The 14,991-nt window shown below is 41.6% G+C and overlaps 2 protein-coding genes across 2 annotated transcripts; both read right to left on the reverse strand.

The window, feature by feature from the left end:
• Positions 1-1,456: 1,456 nt before the first annotated feature.
• ndufa4b (NDUFA4 mitochondrial complex associated b) lies at positions 1,457-3,635 on the reverse strand. Its single transcript, XM_072373756.1, has 4 exons — positions 3,339-3,635; positions 2,160-2,248; positions 1,923-1,983; positions 1,457-1,752 (listed from the first exon to the last, which is right to left on the reverse strand). The coding sequence occupies exons 1-4, from the start codon at positions 3,387-3,389 to the stop codon at positions 1,696-1,698; spliced, it is 258 nt and encodes an 85-aa protein (XP_072229857.1). The 5' UTR covers positions 3,390-3,635; the 3' UTR covers positions 1,457-1,695.
• Positions 3,636-4,556: 921 nt separating this feature from the next.
• LOC140279013 (protein FAM117A-like) lies at positions 4,557-12,605 on the reverse strand. The gene is made up of 8 exons (XM_072374187.1): positions 11,930-12,605; positions 11,161-11,306; positions 10,407-10,505; positions 9,936-10,052; positions 9,255-9,383; positions 8,956-9,136; positions 7,054-7,216; positions 4,557-6,323 (listed from the first exon to the last, which is right to left on the reverse strand). Exons 1-8 carry the CDS (start codon positions 12,051-12,053, stop codon positions 6,038-6,040), a joined length of 1,245 nt encoding a protein of 414 aa, XP_072230288.1. The 5' UTR covers positions 12,054-12,605; the 3' UTR covers positions 4,557-6,037.
• Positions 12,606-14,991: the final 2,386 nt, after the last annotated feature.

Consider the following 14,991-nt stretch of genomic DNA (forward strand, 5'->3'; position numbering starts at 1 on the left):
GGGAGCCCTGATCCCACTTCAGGTTAAAGCTGAGTCAAGACAACTGTTTAAACTGCTGAACGCCTTTGACTACAATACTCACCCACAACATCAAACAGCAAATAGAAACCAAGGCACATTTGGCTCAACGTGAGCAGCTCTACCCCTGAAAAAGTCTTTCTGACCCCTGCCATTAATCTCACATCTTATTCCTAACAGAACATACATATTGTGGATAGATGTAAAGTCATGGTTATTTCTCATGATATTTGGACTATTTCTTGAAATATACCACTCACTACTTTGAACTACTTGTATTGTCGATAATGCTATAACTGCTTGTATCAGCTAAATCAAAACACACTTTTTAGTGCAAGCATACATTCTCATGTTATCTTCTCAGTCTTTATGATTTGAAGGGTGGCAGACAACAGCACTTCTAGCACAATGTGCACTAAAGAAGCTTTAGTGTCAAGTGTATGCTGATCTAAGAGCCAAAACAGAGGAACAAATCCACTAAAGATTAGATAATTAGGTACGTGACTGATGGGATTTTTTTTTTCTTTTCTTGCTAAGCAAGAGAGTAGAGTAAAAAACCTTGAAGGAATATAAAAAACCTGAACCAGTCAGCGATGAGCACCCTTAATGATGGATGTTGTCACCGACACGGCCAGTAAAAATAGAAAATCTGAAAAGTTGACAGAGTGCAGAACTCCCAGCTCATGATAGGAAACAGATATGCCACAAATGTTTTTAAGTATTGCTAAGACTCTTTTTTTTTTGTTTGTTTAAAGGTGTCACCTCAGACAGGTCAAGTCTGGCTCCACCCCCCCGGTTACTCATTCACCAGCTTTAGAGTATAATTGCTGAACTAAACTTTTCTCAGTCTTTCCTGAAACAAACAAAAAAAAAAAGATGTTTCGGAAGTATTATATCCTAATCAAACATTCTTTGAAAAAAAAAAAAGAAAAGAAAAGAACAAAATGATCATAGTGGCGCTCAACACATTTCCACTTTGACTGCGCAGAGCTTTGGTGGGTCTGTTCTGCCGAGATGTAAATATTAGTTTAACGGCAGATTTACTGACAGCCTTTGTGAGACTCAATATCAAGAGTCTCACACACAAACTTCAAAACTTACAGTTAAGCTTAGTTGGAAGTTACATCGCGTAGAATACAGGTAAAGATTTAGTGATTCAAGTTGGTTTCTTTCAAGAAGTGGATGACCAGGCATCAAACTCTGTGCTTTTAAGTTACTGCTGGTCAGATCATTTCACGATTTACACTGTAATCAAACCTGAAAGAACTACTTGATTTCATAACAATAGCCCAAAACACTAGAATATACTTATTAACACTGTGTTAGTGCAGCACCATGAACATACTAATATGCATTTGGCATTATTGATCTCGATAACAGATGTCAGGTGGTCTTTCAAGCCAACCTGTGCGAAAAGTAAAGATGAAAACGAGCCACGTGATTGTAATGGTTTTAATAATTTACAGCACAGCAAAGCAAAATAAAATACATTCATCAATGAGTAAAACAGGTGGTAGCCTGTTTTAGTCTAAGTCATCTGTGAATGAACGATCCCCCTTCCTCTTTCACACTGGTAATAGACGGTCAGATTCAGATCCTTCATTTAGTTTCATGGCCTCTCTGTATTTGATAAAAAGAGCAAAGGCTCCTCACACAGATGAGACAAGACACGCTGACTTAGAAATCTGGTCGGTCCTTCTTCAGTTTGGAGTAGTCCATGTTCACTGTGAAGAGCTGGAAGTGCACACAAACAAAGAGACAAGTACACACAATCAGTATGATAGAGACATGGACTTTGACGTAAGATAGCAGAATGAGGCTTGCGCTTTAACCGAACACATTAAGGAATCAGAGAAGCAATAAACTCGCATGTTACTAGTGCAAAATGTGTAGAGGGCTCCTACTTTGTACTGCTGGGTGGGCTCTAGCTTGTTATAGGGCTCGGGGTTATTTTTACGGTCCCATCTGAAGACAGAGAAAGAGGAAAACTCTTAGTAAAACAACAAATTGCTGAAGACATTCTGGTTCTTTGCCCAACACGAAACACTGTAAAATCACCCGACTTTTTAAAAACCACTGACAGACAAAAAGTCAGCCGAGGCCAAAGAAAAACAACAGCTACTGTCTCAGGTGATACTTACGAGACGTCAGGGTTCTTCAGAGCCAATCTTCCCAAGTACATTATGCTCATTGTTGCCCCACCACCAATGAAAATGAAGAGGGGGATCAGCTAGTGGGCAAAGGACAGAAGTTGTATTAATACACAAGGACAAGAAAGTGTGCAGATTTCTTGTGCTGTGTATCACCTCCACTTGTTTTATCCAAATAATCTCACGTTCAAATTGTCGAACTCTTAACTAAAAAGCAGAGATCACTAGACAATCATGAAAAAATTCTAAAGGCTGATTGTGAAATTAGCAAGACACTCTCAGGAGGAACAGTAACAGCCTAAAACAGGTCTTCATGCTGAAATGTATATATATCCTAATGTCTTGTTATTACACAGAGTTAAAGCGACATAATGAACACTACCTAATTTTAACCAGAAGGAAACTAGCGTTTCACTCAGTGAGTGAACAGCAGGGGACATAAGCACATAACTGGTCTGTTAATATGGACGCTGCCATAAAGCAAACAGTTTCACCCTGTCGTCCTTGGACAAATAGACTTCAGTCAGGAAGACCAAACGACGCTGTACGTGCTCCACCGACCGATATACATAGCTGCCATCATCCTCCTCCATATGTTTTTTTCTTGGTACACCATTTTAGCAAATCTTTTTACAATTTCTGGCCTCTGAACGTCGGCTATCACAGAGCAGTCGAGCTGGTGACTCAAATTTTTACACTCCCAAAAATAATCATAAGGCGGACGCCAGAGCAAACACACAAGCTTTTAAAATGGGCGGATAACAAAATAGCTTAATATACACAAAGTGGATTTAGGTGCGTTCAAAAGCTTTTTATCATCCGTTTCATCCGAAATCTGTGTGTTGAGGAATTTAAAATATCATGCTGTTACATCTATACATTTTATTCGTGAGGCCTGTGCGGTCAAACAGACCAAACGTTTACATTCACCCTCCCTAAAAAAACAACAACAAAAAAATCAAGCAGCGCGTGGATGACTAAGACCTTTTTTTTTTTTTAGATTTGGCAGATTGTCACACGTCGGACAATTAGGGAGATTTTGAGAGTCGGAGGCGCGCGTTCTGCCTAACGGCACGCGTCCACAGCGCTCCTCAAAGGCACGCTTCAATGTCACAGGGTTGTTAGTCAAATAACACCGAAAATGACGGTAATGCGGTGGGGGGCACTTACAGCTGGGTGGCTCTTGAGCTGCTTGGAGACGACTCCCAGTATGGACGACATGGCGGACGTTCCTCCGACACTAGTCCGTTAAAGCGAATTTCTGTGGACAGCACGCGCGCCGCTGCAGCTGGGTGGATTTCCTCCGGTTTCTCTCAGGCCTGACGCACGCGGAGCTGTACACCACCTCATTGACTGTAAGCCAATCCCACAATGCAACGACAACAGCTGTGTAGCTGAACCCCAACGTGGTTAAACTCTATTTACTGTATTCAGCTCTTAAAGTCCCCCGCCTCCATTTCTTATTTGCAACACACACGTACACAAGAAATGAGACGGACATTAGAAAAAAAAAAAAAAAAAAAAAAAAAACACGAAGACCCCTTCAGGTTTATTTTGAACTGTGAATAAGAGACCGTTTCCAGGCCTCTCGCCATTTTCCAGCCACTGACTAGATTATTACCCAAGAGATAAGAAAGACTCGCTACAACAATTCTCTTTAAGGTTGAAACCTATTCATTAACGTTGTTGTTCTTATGGCCATCATTAATTTATCCCTAATCTCCCTTTTTCACCACACTTTTGTGAAAGGACCCCTTGAAAACAAGAGTGCATCTGTGATTAATCACCTTTGAAGGACAAAATCTACTTCGATTTATTTGGGTATGGGGGTGGGAGAGCGTGACTTACCACAGAGTAACAGTTCATTTTACCAGCAAAAATCGGGTCATTTTTCACCATCGTGACAACACAATCCAATAAAAACAGAATTTAATAAAAAAGGGGGCCATAAACAGATTTGATAGAAAGGTCACCATCTCGATACGGTTGGATAGTAAGTTACACTCTTTTGCATTGATCAATTAATCAATTTGTTGCCAAAATGCCAGAAAATAGTGAAAACAGTCATGACTGCAGTCATCTGCAGGAAGGAAAGAAGCTTGGATACACAAAAGCCAATCATGACAACTTTCTTCATGAGATTTTTTCTCCCTCTATGATTATGAAACTAGTGAAGTTGCTTTTGGAGATAGATGATGGAAAGATCCAAAAATTCAACATCTGGATGATGTGGCAGCGATGGAAGCTTGTCAGTACTCCATTATTGTGAACGGTAGGAAAAATATTTATCATTCTTCCCATTTCCCAAATGGGGCCACAGGTCTGGCACCACTCTGTATCGTTAGGAGATGCGACTTCAGAATGATTCAATCATGACACAGACAACAGTTTATCATCATATGTTTATGTGGACAGAACCTGAGACAACAGTACATCCCCCAGCATCCAAAAAGACTCAGGAAGCATTGAGTATCATTTGGAAAAAAACAAAAACAAAAAAAAAAAGACTGTTTCAATCCATCTGCATTTCACCAGAACGCTAAAACTAGAAATTAGTGAAAAGATCAGTCAACTTTCCATCCACATGCACACATACAAACGAACCTGTCAGACAATAAACCCGGGAACAACGTGTGGAAGAAACGCCTCTACTAAAGAAAGCCTCTCCCTGGAAGTGCATAAAAGTCTACCCAAAACAATATCTCACGTAACACCCGCCTCGAACAGACTGACAGAACAAAACTAAAAAGGAACAGGGGTTTTTAGCTTATGCTGCAGGTAACTGGAAACAAAAAAAAAAGATGTAGAAAATACACTTTACTACTCTGAAAATTTACAACAAAGTACAAAAAGTGAATATAAAAATAAGAATTGCGACTCAAAAGTAGCAGTTCAATTTGTGCAAACATATCTACCAGAAATAAAAACTATTTGATCATCGACTTGTCAGCTTGGCAGAACAAAAAGAACATCTTCAGCAAAACATCAAGGATGACACATCTATACCACTAAAAATGGTTAGGTAGTCAACTAGGCTGTGAAACCTCAAACTATAAACATACCGTCAAGCACACATCTAGAAACATTAATGAATTATAGGTCTTTATCCACTAACACATACACAAATTAGTTTTTTTTTTCCTTCTTCTTTTCTTTTGTAAGTACACAAGATAACAAAAACATGTAAAACTTTAAAGCAGGAACGCATGAGCCGAAGCCTGAAGGTATCGATGCTACCCAGCTCCGAACAAATGGAAACTTCCCTTCAGTTCACAATAATCAAAATGTGATTTCATTGTCTTTCCTTTTAAATCAAGCAAATATAAAGTACCCAACTGATTTGTCATGCACTAGCGACGCGTGCAAGGTCGAGCTGCACATAAATATCTTTGAATACTTAAAAACAAGCAAGCTCATCCAAGAAGGGGGTTTTCTCACTGCACCCAGACTCCCGACACGCTGGACAGAGACGGACACATAAAACGCAGCTCATGGCTTCTTTGAAGAAAACAAATCTGTGCAGTAAGTGAGCAGTCAGTCAAACAAACAATGTGTCAAAGCTCCATGTTTCATTTGTTGTTTTTTTTGGCCAACAATATATGTCTTTGGATAATAAAATGATGGAACCAAATTTAGAGATGTCAAATTTCCTTGAAACCCAAAACTATAGCTTATAAAGCACTTACTTTGGATTGTGTACAATCTTCATCCCCCTTTTTTTTTTCTTCTTCCCACCTCTCCAAAGACTATAATCTAACTGGCTATTTTATACCTTTAAAAAGAAAGGAGTGAGCCTTTCCTAAAACACAATCTCAACACACCTGTCCTCAGCCAGTTAAATATTTGCCACCTCATTTCCACAAAGGGGATCAGAAAGCGAGGCCCTCTCCGGAGCCCTCTCCCATGACGGTGGCGGTTGCCGGAGAATCTGAGGGAGAAGCCCGGTTACCAGAGGACGCTGTCTGGCTCGTTCCCTGGCTGGAACAACTCCCTGCTGGGGAGACGGCGAGGCTGCGGAACAACAGGTCCATGGAGGGGAGCAGAGGCTTAAGGAGGCTGACAGGGCAAAAGGCTGAGCCCCCATGGGGGGTGAAGTTCACCTTGTTGGGGTCTGGGCAGGAGGAGATGAGGGCTGGCTTGGGTTGGCGTGGAGCACTAAAGAATGAAAGGAGATGTGGCTGTGAGGCCAAACTCGTACTCAAAAGTATAAGCGGTGGAAATGAGGTACAGATTGAACACAAACTTCAGGATAAAATGATCACGATCACACGTGCTACACATGCCACTCAAAGAAAGAAAAAAACCTTGAAACCCACAAGTGTCAGTATTTACCTTAGTTGTATATAATAGGTTTTCAGGTTATTCCCTTTTCAAGTGCATAATGTCATAAAAAAATAAAAACAGCTGCCTTACATTGTCCCATCTTTATTTACCCACTGGTGTAGTTTCTGCTAATTCAAGCATATCAGCCATGATCAAAGTCTGCGAAATCTCCAAGCCCACAAACTCAAGAGCATTCATGCATGCCTGACATTTAAGGAACAGAAACCCAGTGCGTGACTTATCCACTCACCTTGCTAGAAGCACTAAAAATCAGATATTGCTCAAACACTTCATCATCAAGACTTCATCATAAACAGACACTGGAACCACTACACAAAGACTCGGTGCGTTACTTCATGCTGAAGTGATAGCTTTGGGGGAAAATGGTCATGATGTAAGAAACTAACAGAAATGTTAATAGCACTTCAAAATAAAATGATCAACCTGCAAACAAGTGTCATGTGGACTGCAATATTTCTCCGTAGTGGTATTCAATCCAACTCCATCCCATCTATAACTGCCAAGGCGGCCGGTCACATTCAGATGAAAAACAAAAACACACCTGATTTCCTCCCAGACTCGGACCTTTTCGCATCCCTCCGGAGGCTCTCTCTGGAAGCAGCAACTTTTGTTGGGTCCCGGAGAGGAAGAGATCAGCAGAGGCAGGGAGACGTCAGCCTCATTTTGGGAGGACAACGGAGACAAGAGGCACATCTCTATACCGTCTATAAAGAACAAAACCAGAGGAGAAGAAAATTAATTCCGTAGACGAAGGCCGGTTGTCGCATACAGCATGAACACCTGGGAGTCAGGTCAGAATTTACGACACAGCTGCTGCTCGCACAGTCACTTCGCAGCAGGATATCCACAAAAAGAAACACTCCAAAGCAACGCCTGAGTCGCAGGTGGTGGACGGGTCCCATCAGGACAAAAGGCAAACATGTACACCGTCTGGAGCACAGCTAGAAAAATCTCTGGGCTGCAGTTCAGATGTAAAACGGATTCTACAAGCATTTAGCTTAATAACAAAATCACAGAAAAAATTTAAATAAAATTTGCCTTTTAGGGCAGCAGACATTTTGAGATCTTAATAATTCTTTCATATCTTGACAACTATAGTTCAGATCTTGCCATTCTGCATACTGGCCCACTGTGGTGACTCCATTTCCTTCGCAGCTAAGAATTAGGACTAAAGGCCGACCTCGCTTTCACAACAGAAAAGAACGACAACTAAAGCTGTCAAAAATGAGCTTTTAATATTTATACCCAGTATGACCACAGGAGGGCACTCAAATACCAGACACAAGTGGTAGGTTGTGCACTTGTGACAGACTTCTGATCATATCCATATCCCAGTATACCTGCATGTGAAAGGAATAGAGGTATTGACAGAAATGCGTCTTACACTGTGGACCGTGTGAGAAAATGTTCCAAGAAATGCAAACGCTCCTAACTTTTCTCGGTTGGAGATCATCGTACCAGCGAATAGAACTGAACTCACACTGGCACATGGAGTCATTTGACAAAAGAAACTGAAAAAAAGGTGAATAAGAGCAGCTCAACTGGGAATTCAACTGCATTAATTCCCACTTACACGTCACCATTATTACAAAAAGATGGAATTTTGGAGCATGTGTGGAGTGCTAATAATATCTAGTTGGGGATATCCGTGCAGGAGTGAGTCGATCTCCAATCGTCGTGGTGGTCCAGCTTTTAGAGCTTCAATTTCATATTATTTGAATCAGTCTAACATATTTACATCCATTTCCAATGTCTGGTTTTGGTCAGTTTAATGCAAAAAAAAAAAAAAGAAAAACTGAGAAGAGCAGACAGCTGCTAATTTTCCCTCCCACTTTATTCGACAGCCCTGGTGTCAGCCCATAATTGCTTGCTAGCTCGTAGGTCCTGAGCGCTTTCTGGCAGAGTTAACAGTGGGGGCAGAAGGACAAAGTCTGTCATTGGGCATGAAATGGGTGGGATGAGTTATCAACATTTGGTTTCCAGAAAATGACCAACTAACAAACACAATTACATCTACAAAGAAAAAAAAAAAAACAGCTTCTCTGCCATTCTTGGGTCAAATATCCATATAAAGTTGTCGCATCACACAAAGACATTCTGTACTGAATGTTTTGTTCTGAGGGAACAGCGCAATGGCAAAACATGAAAATGAAAGTAGACACTGACAAAAGATCTGAATGTATGAAGTAAATGGGATTAAAATAAGATCTGAGGCAATATGAGCACACTACTTAGAAACAGTTTGGCTCAATTTCCTGCAGCATGTCAGAAACTTCTGTTTATAGGTGTACTGAGCCACAGAAAAGCCAGTCAGGGGAAACAAATAAGCGTCCGTTGCTACACCTGTGAGATGGAACGCAATGTCTGTGTCTAAACACTGCAAAGGACTAAATAAGATGTCAAATGGTCTGCACTTATGTGGTCAAAAAAAGTCAAAACAAACCTCGGTGAGGGTCAACAGAAGCATCCACAGAGTTAGGCTGGGAGGTGCAGATGTAGTTGGGGGAGGAGCAGGGTGAGGAGGAAGATGAGGACAGTGGTGTGGTAGTGCTGTCATTCTGAGATCCGCTGCTGAGGCTGTGCAAAGGGACTGGAGCTCTGTGACCGTCTGGAACCTCGAGAAGCTGTCGAGACCACAAACAAAATGATTTGCATTGTGTTTTAATGACGCTGAAATTATTCCGGACATAAGACAGCAGCAGAAACGCCTTCACGCTGTGTGGAGGCCGTCATGACGCTCACCGTGTGCTGTGGAAGTGGCGGCTGGCTGATGAACATGCCTTCCAGCTCCTGGTTGAGGCCCTCCACGCTGCAGCGCAGTCGAGGGACCAGTGTAGACAGGGGAGTGAGGGGGATGGGAATTGGCTGAGTCTGAAGACACAAACAAGCCAACACAAAGTTCGGTTCAGCACCTCTTGACATGCAATGAGACAAGATACTTTCTAAAACATCTTTCTCTGAAGTGCTTCATGACTACTTCCTTCATATGAAAAGCGCTACATAAATACAGTCCATTGTTAGTATTAATATAAGAAATAAATCCTCCAGACTTCCTTTTTTTTTGTTGGTAAAAACAAGTTTTAAAACCATGAATGACTAAAATAGGCATTTATTGATTTGTAGCCACTTTGGTCAGAACGCACTAGAACCCAGTGAAGAGTAGCACCGTGCAACAACACAAGCACCAGCTGTGCTGAAAAGCAGAACTATGCATTTCTTCCTGAGAAGCAGAAACGCATGTGATCTTCCTGTTGCTTTAGTGTTTTATTTGATTCACTTCCTGTGTAGAGCTGCACGGCTTCTTTATTCACTTGTGATCAGTGATGAACTATCTGGGAACCGACAGCTTTCACAGACAGAAGATCGTGTCCATTCATATGGCCTGGGTGAAGTCAGTGTGTTTGTGTGATGATGACGGGGTACCTGAGTAGCTCCAAGGCTACAGCTCCCGTGAGGGTAGCCACACTGACGATCTCTGTCATGGCCCCCAGAGACTGCAGGTTTGTTGCACTGCTGGAGTTGTTGTTTTAGTTTAGCAATCTGCAACGAATACGTTAATTGTCAGTCAGCTCGTACACAAAAACACACCACAAGTCCCTTAAATGCACACATCGCAGATCTAACATAAAAAAACAGCTTGACAACCACTTTGAGATACGATAACGGGATGATTCAGATAAAATATGAGAGCTGGAGAATCAGTGAAAAAAAGGGAAGTTATCCTTGCAGATGAGATCATCTGCCTCCTGTTGCTCAATGATGTTAGAAAAAAAAAAAAAAAAGAGTCAGGCTTTTTTTCATGACCTCGCCGACTTTGACAAACAGAGAAAGTCCGAGTTTGGAAAAAATCTGTCTGTTATGAACACGCGTTGAGCAACACAAGTGGAAACTCACCTCTCGCAGATGCTCAGCACTGCCCCATGATGCTGAACGTTTGTGGCTGCCACTACCCCTCCTGCCCTCCTGGGATTTATCTGCCCACGAGTCCGGGGTCTGCATGAGAAAAAGAACCAGTGCTTTGAAGACTGCATGTGAATAGCAGGATATCACATCTCAGGACTGTTGTGTTCAAGGCGCATCACATAAAGACCTGACATTTGCATCACCAGTAGCTTGCCACTCTGCATAGATGAGCTTTTCATGCTAAAAAGGTTCATTTGCAGCCACATCATATCATCAACACCCACAGACTCTCTTCACACTTGTCGAAAAAGTTAAAGAGCAGGAGAAACTGAAAAACAAAGAGTGGAGGATGTGGGCAACCGAAGAGCAGTGGTGAAGGCCTGCACACTGAGCAGAGAGGATGGGTGCAACCAAAACGACCTCGTCAGCTGACTTCAGGGACTGTTCTTATGGCTGTGGTTCACACTCTGTAATAGCTGTGCACACACCGGACACTCCCTCCCTCATACTCTCCATCTTACTTGCAACTTCTTCCTGTGCAAAACCTGCAGACTAATAGATCCTGACTCATACCGATCTGCCCCAAAAATATACCGACACTGAACGCAACGATGACTTCTAAAATAAACCCTGAATGAGGATAACAGTGATCAAGTACTGCATTCCACTCATTCTTCAGACAGAGCAGCTCAGATTCAAACTTGCCAGCATTATTATTTCCACATTTCTTTAAAAGAGGGCTGACCTGGGTGGATTTGTCCTTGCGAGACAAACTGCTCTGGCTCTCCGGTTCTTTCGGCCAATGTCCCTGAAGGTAAGGCCCGATGATGGCGTCGAGGGACATGGTCCGCCTCATGCCTGAGCTCAGCTGGTGGGATTTGGCCTTTCCAGCTTTGAGTGCAAGAGACAACATTTTTATTTCACACAAGGAAACCGGTTAAAACACTCTGATGCGGCAGGATTTCATGAGGACTAATTATCTGTAATTATCTCATCTCCAAGAACAAGGACATAGGTATTAGAAAACCAGCGGGGTAACATTGGTGTTACAGTGTGCTTGGTTTGAGCTGAATATGTTGCATCTACCTGCAATGGCTAAATGAAAGATACACTAAGCTTTAAGTTACTGCATATTACCATTTAACAACATAAACACAATATCAAGATCAGCAGGCCGACATAATTAACAGCAATCTATTGTGATAAACGACTCAATGGGAGGAAAACATTTAAAAAGTGCCCCCCAAAAAGTAGACTTTTTTAGAAAAAAAAAAAAAGTACTAGGTCAGTTGAAAAGGGAAAAGTTGAAAACTCGCTTGGGAAGTTGTGTTGCAGTTACAGATGCTGCAACTACGTCCCTTTTGACACCCTTGCTTGATGTTTTAGCACAGCTCTTCCCCCTCCCACCCTCACTTTGCTCTTATATTAAGTTTAAAATCAATACGTTGTTAATCTGTTGGTAAACGATGGACATTAACATAATCCATATGGTGTGACAGGTGTTAAATTCATACCTGACTTGCCATCTCTCCGGTTTGGTCGGGGTTTGCTGGCCAGCTTAAAGGGAACAGTCGCCTTGAGGGGCTGCGGACCCAAAGCAGCAGATCTTGTGTGTCCAGCTCCACTTCGGCCAGACATGTTTACAGTAACAAATCTGGGACCACTTAGCTCCTAACTACCTGAAATTAGCTGTAGCTGTTCTGCCTGGTGGAGATGTGGGGGCGCTGGTGGTGGCTGGCTAAATTACCAGCTGCAACTCTTCCTCCAGTTGTGATGATGACTACTCGAAACCGTTACAAATTTTAGTCTGCAATCACACACAGAAAACTTCCGAGCAAATGGAGAAACTTTACTTGGAAGTGTAACACTTAGCTCGACATATGAAGCGTTTTATTATGGTCACGTCCTCGTCGGTGGCACTTTTTCTCTGGCTTGTGTGCGAGTTAGCAGCCTAGCAAGCAAAGTTTCTTTGTGAGGATGTTGAGATATTTCACCTCGTTATCGAACGAGGAAGCAGCTCCAGTTTCAAAAAGTCACTTCAACGTCAACTCCTGCGTCTTCCGAGCAATTTTTGAAATGTATTTCATTATGATTTCTCGGGCTAGAGCGTGTTTTGATGGCCTTGGAAGTTGCCAAGTGGACGTAGTTCTTCGCCCTCCGAGTTCTTGTTTAATGGCAAACTCCAAACACTTCCACCACCACGCTGGAGTGGATTTAATTATGCGAGGGGTGGACCCAACTCTCAAGCTCACTTTTGATTGGTTGACACAGCCTACAACTTAATTCCTATTGGACATTCCACCATCAATCCGTCAAACTCCGGACAACTAAATTTTCTGTCACCGCCCCCAATTCATATCTCGCATTAACTGATTTTTCGACGTTCATTTCGAGTGGAGCGACCACATTTTATGTTGTAACATCTATAAGTTGGCGGTTATAACTGTATCTACGAAACTGGGAATACCTAAACTGCTGTTACATGCATATAAATGCTGCGATTGTTTTGAAGTGTGCTCTGCCATGTATTTAAAGGGCCACATCGTTTTGCTGTAGAAGCTATCAATATTTAAAGACAAATGTGGTAAAATCACTGCATTTAAAGTTTTACAAAGATTAAAGTGGAAAGTATTTCAATCAAAATATGCTCAAAGGTCTCAAATATGAAAGTCCTTATAACCTGCTTCAAAACCATTTGCATTATATATACCATATAATTTACTGCATTATCTGACATTTTTATGATTCAGCTGCTTTGTAAGATGCTGGGTAGCTTGTTTATTCTAGTAATTTTCAACATACAGTACTGATAACCGGATTTTGTATTATTTATGGAAATTTCAAAGTATCTTTCTGACTAAAACTTGCAAGAAAGTTAGTAAAGAAATAAAAAGTTTAAATTTTACCTTGAAAATAGAAAATAGAAACAAATTTTACCTTGAAAATATAAACAGAATTGTATGAAAACTCGAATTGTACTTAGACAAGTACTTGGCCTGGTATACATTCTTGCATTTTACTATACCAAAGCTTATCACGCCACACTTCCATCATTAAATTTCATGTAATGATGGATTTTTCATAGCTTTCCAGATATCAGCTGGTTTCAGTTCCTTCTAATACAATGTTAAAGTAGATATGCTCATTTCTAAAACCTGCATGATCCGTTACACCTGTGGGTATCAAATTAATTTATGTAAATTGGTGTTGTGGCATTGCAAATTACTGTAAACTTTGCTGTGGTCTATTGCACAACCAAAACAGGTGCCAAGAAGTGGCTACTAGACTTTCACACTGTAGGAAACAGATAGAAATTGCATAAACATTTGATTTACAATGATAGAACATTTTGATAATTGGTCACCTCCTCAAACCAGAAGACAGTAGTCAGGTCTCTGTGTGCTGTTGTACTGTACAGACTTTGTCTGCCTTTTCAGACAGCCTGGTCAGGTACAGGGACCAAGTTTAACTTCATCCTTCCCGCCATAGGTTGACTAAGTCACTTGTAACCCAAATGATATGATGCCCAGGTTATCTGCTACAACAACAGTCTGTGTACAAAATATGTAGAAGGGATGAAAGCACACTGTCCTGTGGTGTGTCAGTAGCAGTTGAAACTGCTCTTTCAGTGTGCAATCTATGATTGTTGGGTGTGTTGTTAAATGCAGAAGAGAAATCTGCAGAGGACTAACAGGATGGCTAACAATAGGAGATGACACTGTAGCAAGCTTACAGAGTTGTTACCTGTGCATTACACATGTTATCTGTCATAAGGGCAACAGCCAACAAAACCACCTTGCATAATTGTTTTCATCACCTTTACTCATTTATTCGTTTTTCATCATGACTCCCAACTGGGTGTGTGTGTGTGCACCATCTTGGGTGTACAGCAGCTTTGGGTGGTGCATATGCACATGTGAGACAGTGTGCATTGTGGGAGATAAATGTCTTGACTGTGTGTCAAAGGGAGTGCCAGTGGTGGGACAGGAGAAGGGGGAAAAGATAACAAGATAACACTTTCATGAGCCGATCCCAGACCAGTTCAAAGCCTCAAAGAGTCGCCTCACCAAACCGCACTGTCTCAAAATGTCCCCTCCTTACACAGGACCTTACCTCACACTTAGATAACACACGTCTATGTATGTCTGGTCCTGCAAAAAGGGTGTGAAAGTGTTTTATCACAGAGGAATGACGTGCTAAACCAAGTTTTCAGCTGCATGTTCATCTGTCTAGTGCAACTGCAGCCAACAATTGATGTCATGTTCACAAAAGACAAAGCCAGATAACTGAACACAACTTAGCACAAGTCTCCCTGGCATCCATCTATTTACAGCCAGGGAGTTAATTGGACTGTATGTCGATCTGGAATGTATCTTCCACATAATGCATTTCTAACATTTACCAAAGGACATTCAGCTGCTGTTTGTTCTGCTCTGTGTATTTGTCTGTGCTAATGAATAAATGAGCCTAACCTTTGACCTCACCTTATTTCAAACTCATTTGAAGAGAGACGGTGTCGTGATTCACAAAGTTAGGTCACAAAGGGAAGACATGAACACAATGAGTGACCGAGGCA

The sequence above is a fragment of the Leuresthes tenuis genome, unplaced genomic scaffold (genome assembly GCF_036924035.1).
Source record: "Leuresthes tenuis unplaced genomic scaffold, fLeuTen1.0.hap1 SCAF_20, whole genome shotgun sequence".
NCBI lineage: Eukaryota > Metazoa > Chordata > Actinopteri > Atheriniformes > Atherinopsidae > Leuresthes > Leuresthes tenuis.

Bases quoted from the DNA above. Each gene is read 5' to 3' on its own strand.
- LOC140279013 (XM_072374187.1), bottom strand. From the start codon at position 12,053: ATGTCTGGCCGAAGTGGAGCTGGACACACAAGATCTGCTGCTTTGGGT. The intron at 11,307-11,929 runs GTATGAATTTAA...TTGCACTCAAAG, and splicing joins CCGGAGAGATGGCAAGTCAG to CTGGAAAGGCCAAATCCCAC. The intron at 10,053-10,406 runs GTGAGTTTCCAC...TATTCGTTGCAG, and splicing joins GTGCTGAGCATCTGCGAGAG to ATTGCTAAACTAAAACAACA.
- ndufa4b (XM_072373756.1), bottom strand. From the start codon at position 3,389: ATGTCGTCCATACTGGGAGTCGTCTCCAAGCAGCTCAAGAGCCACCCA. The intron at 1,984-2,159 runs GTAAGTATCACC...CTCTGTCTTCAG, and splicing joins CTGAAGAACCCTGACGTCTC to ATGGGACCGTAAAAATAACC. The intron at 1,753-1,922 runs GTAGGAGCCCTC...GTGCACTTCCAG, and splicing joins AGCCCACCCAGCAGTACAAA to CTCTTCACAGTGAACATGGA.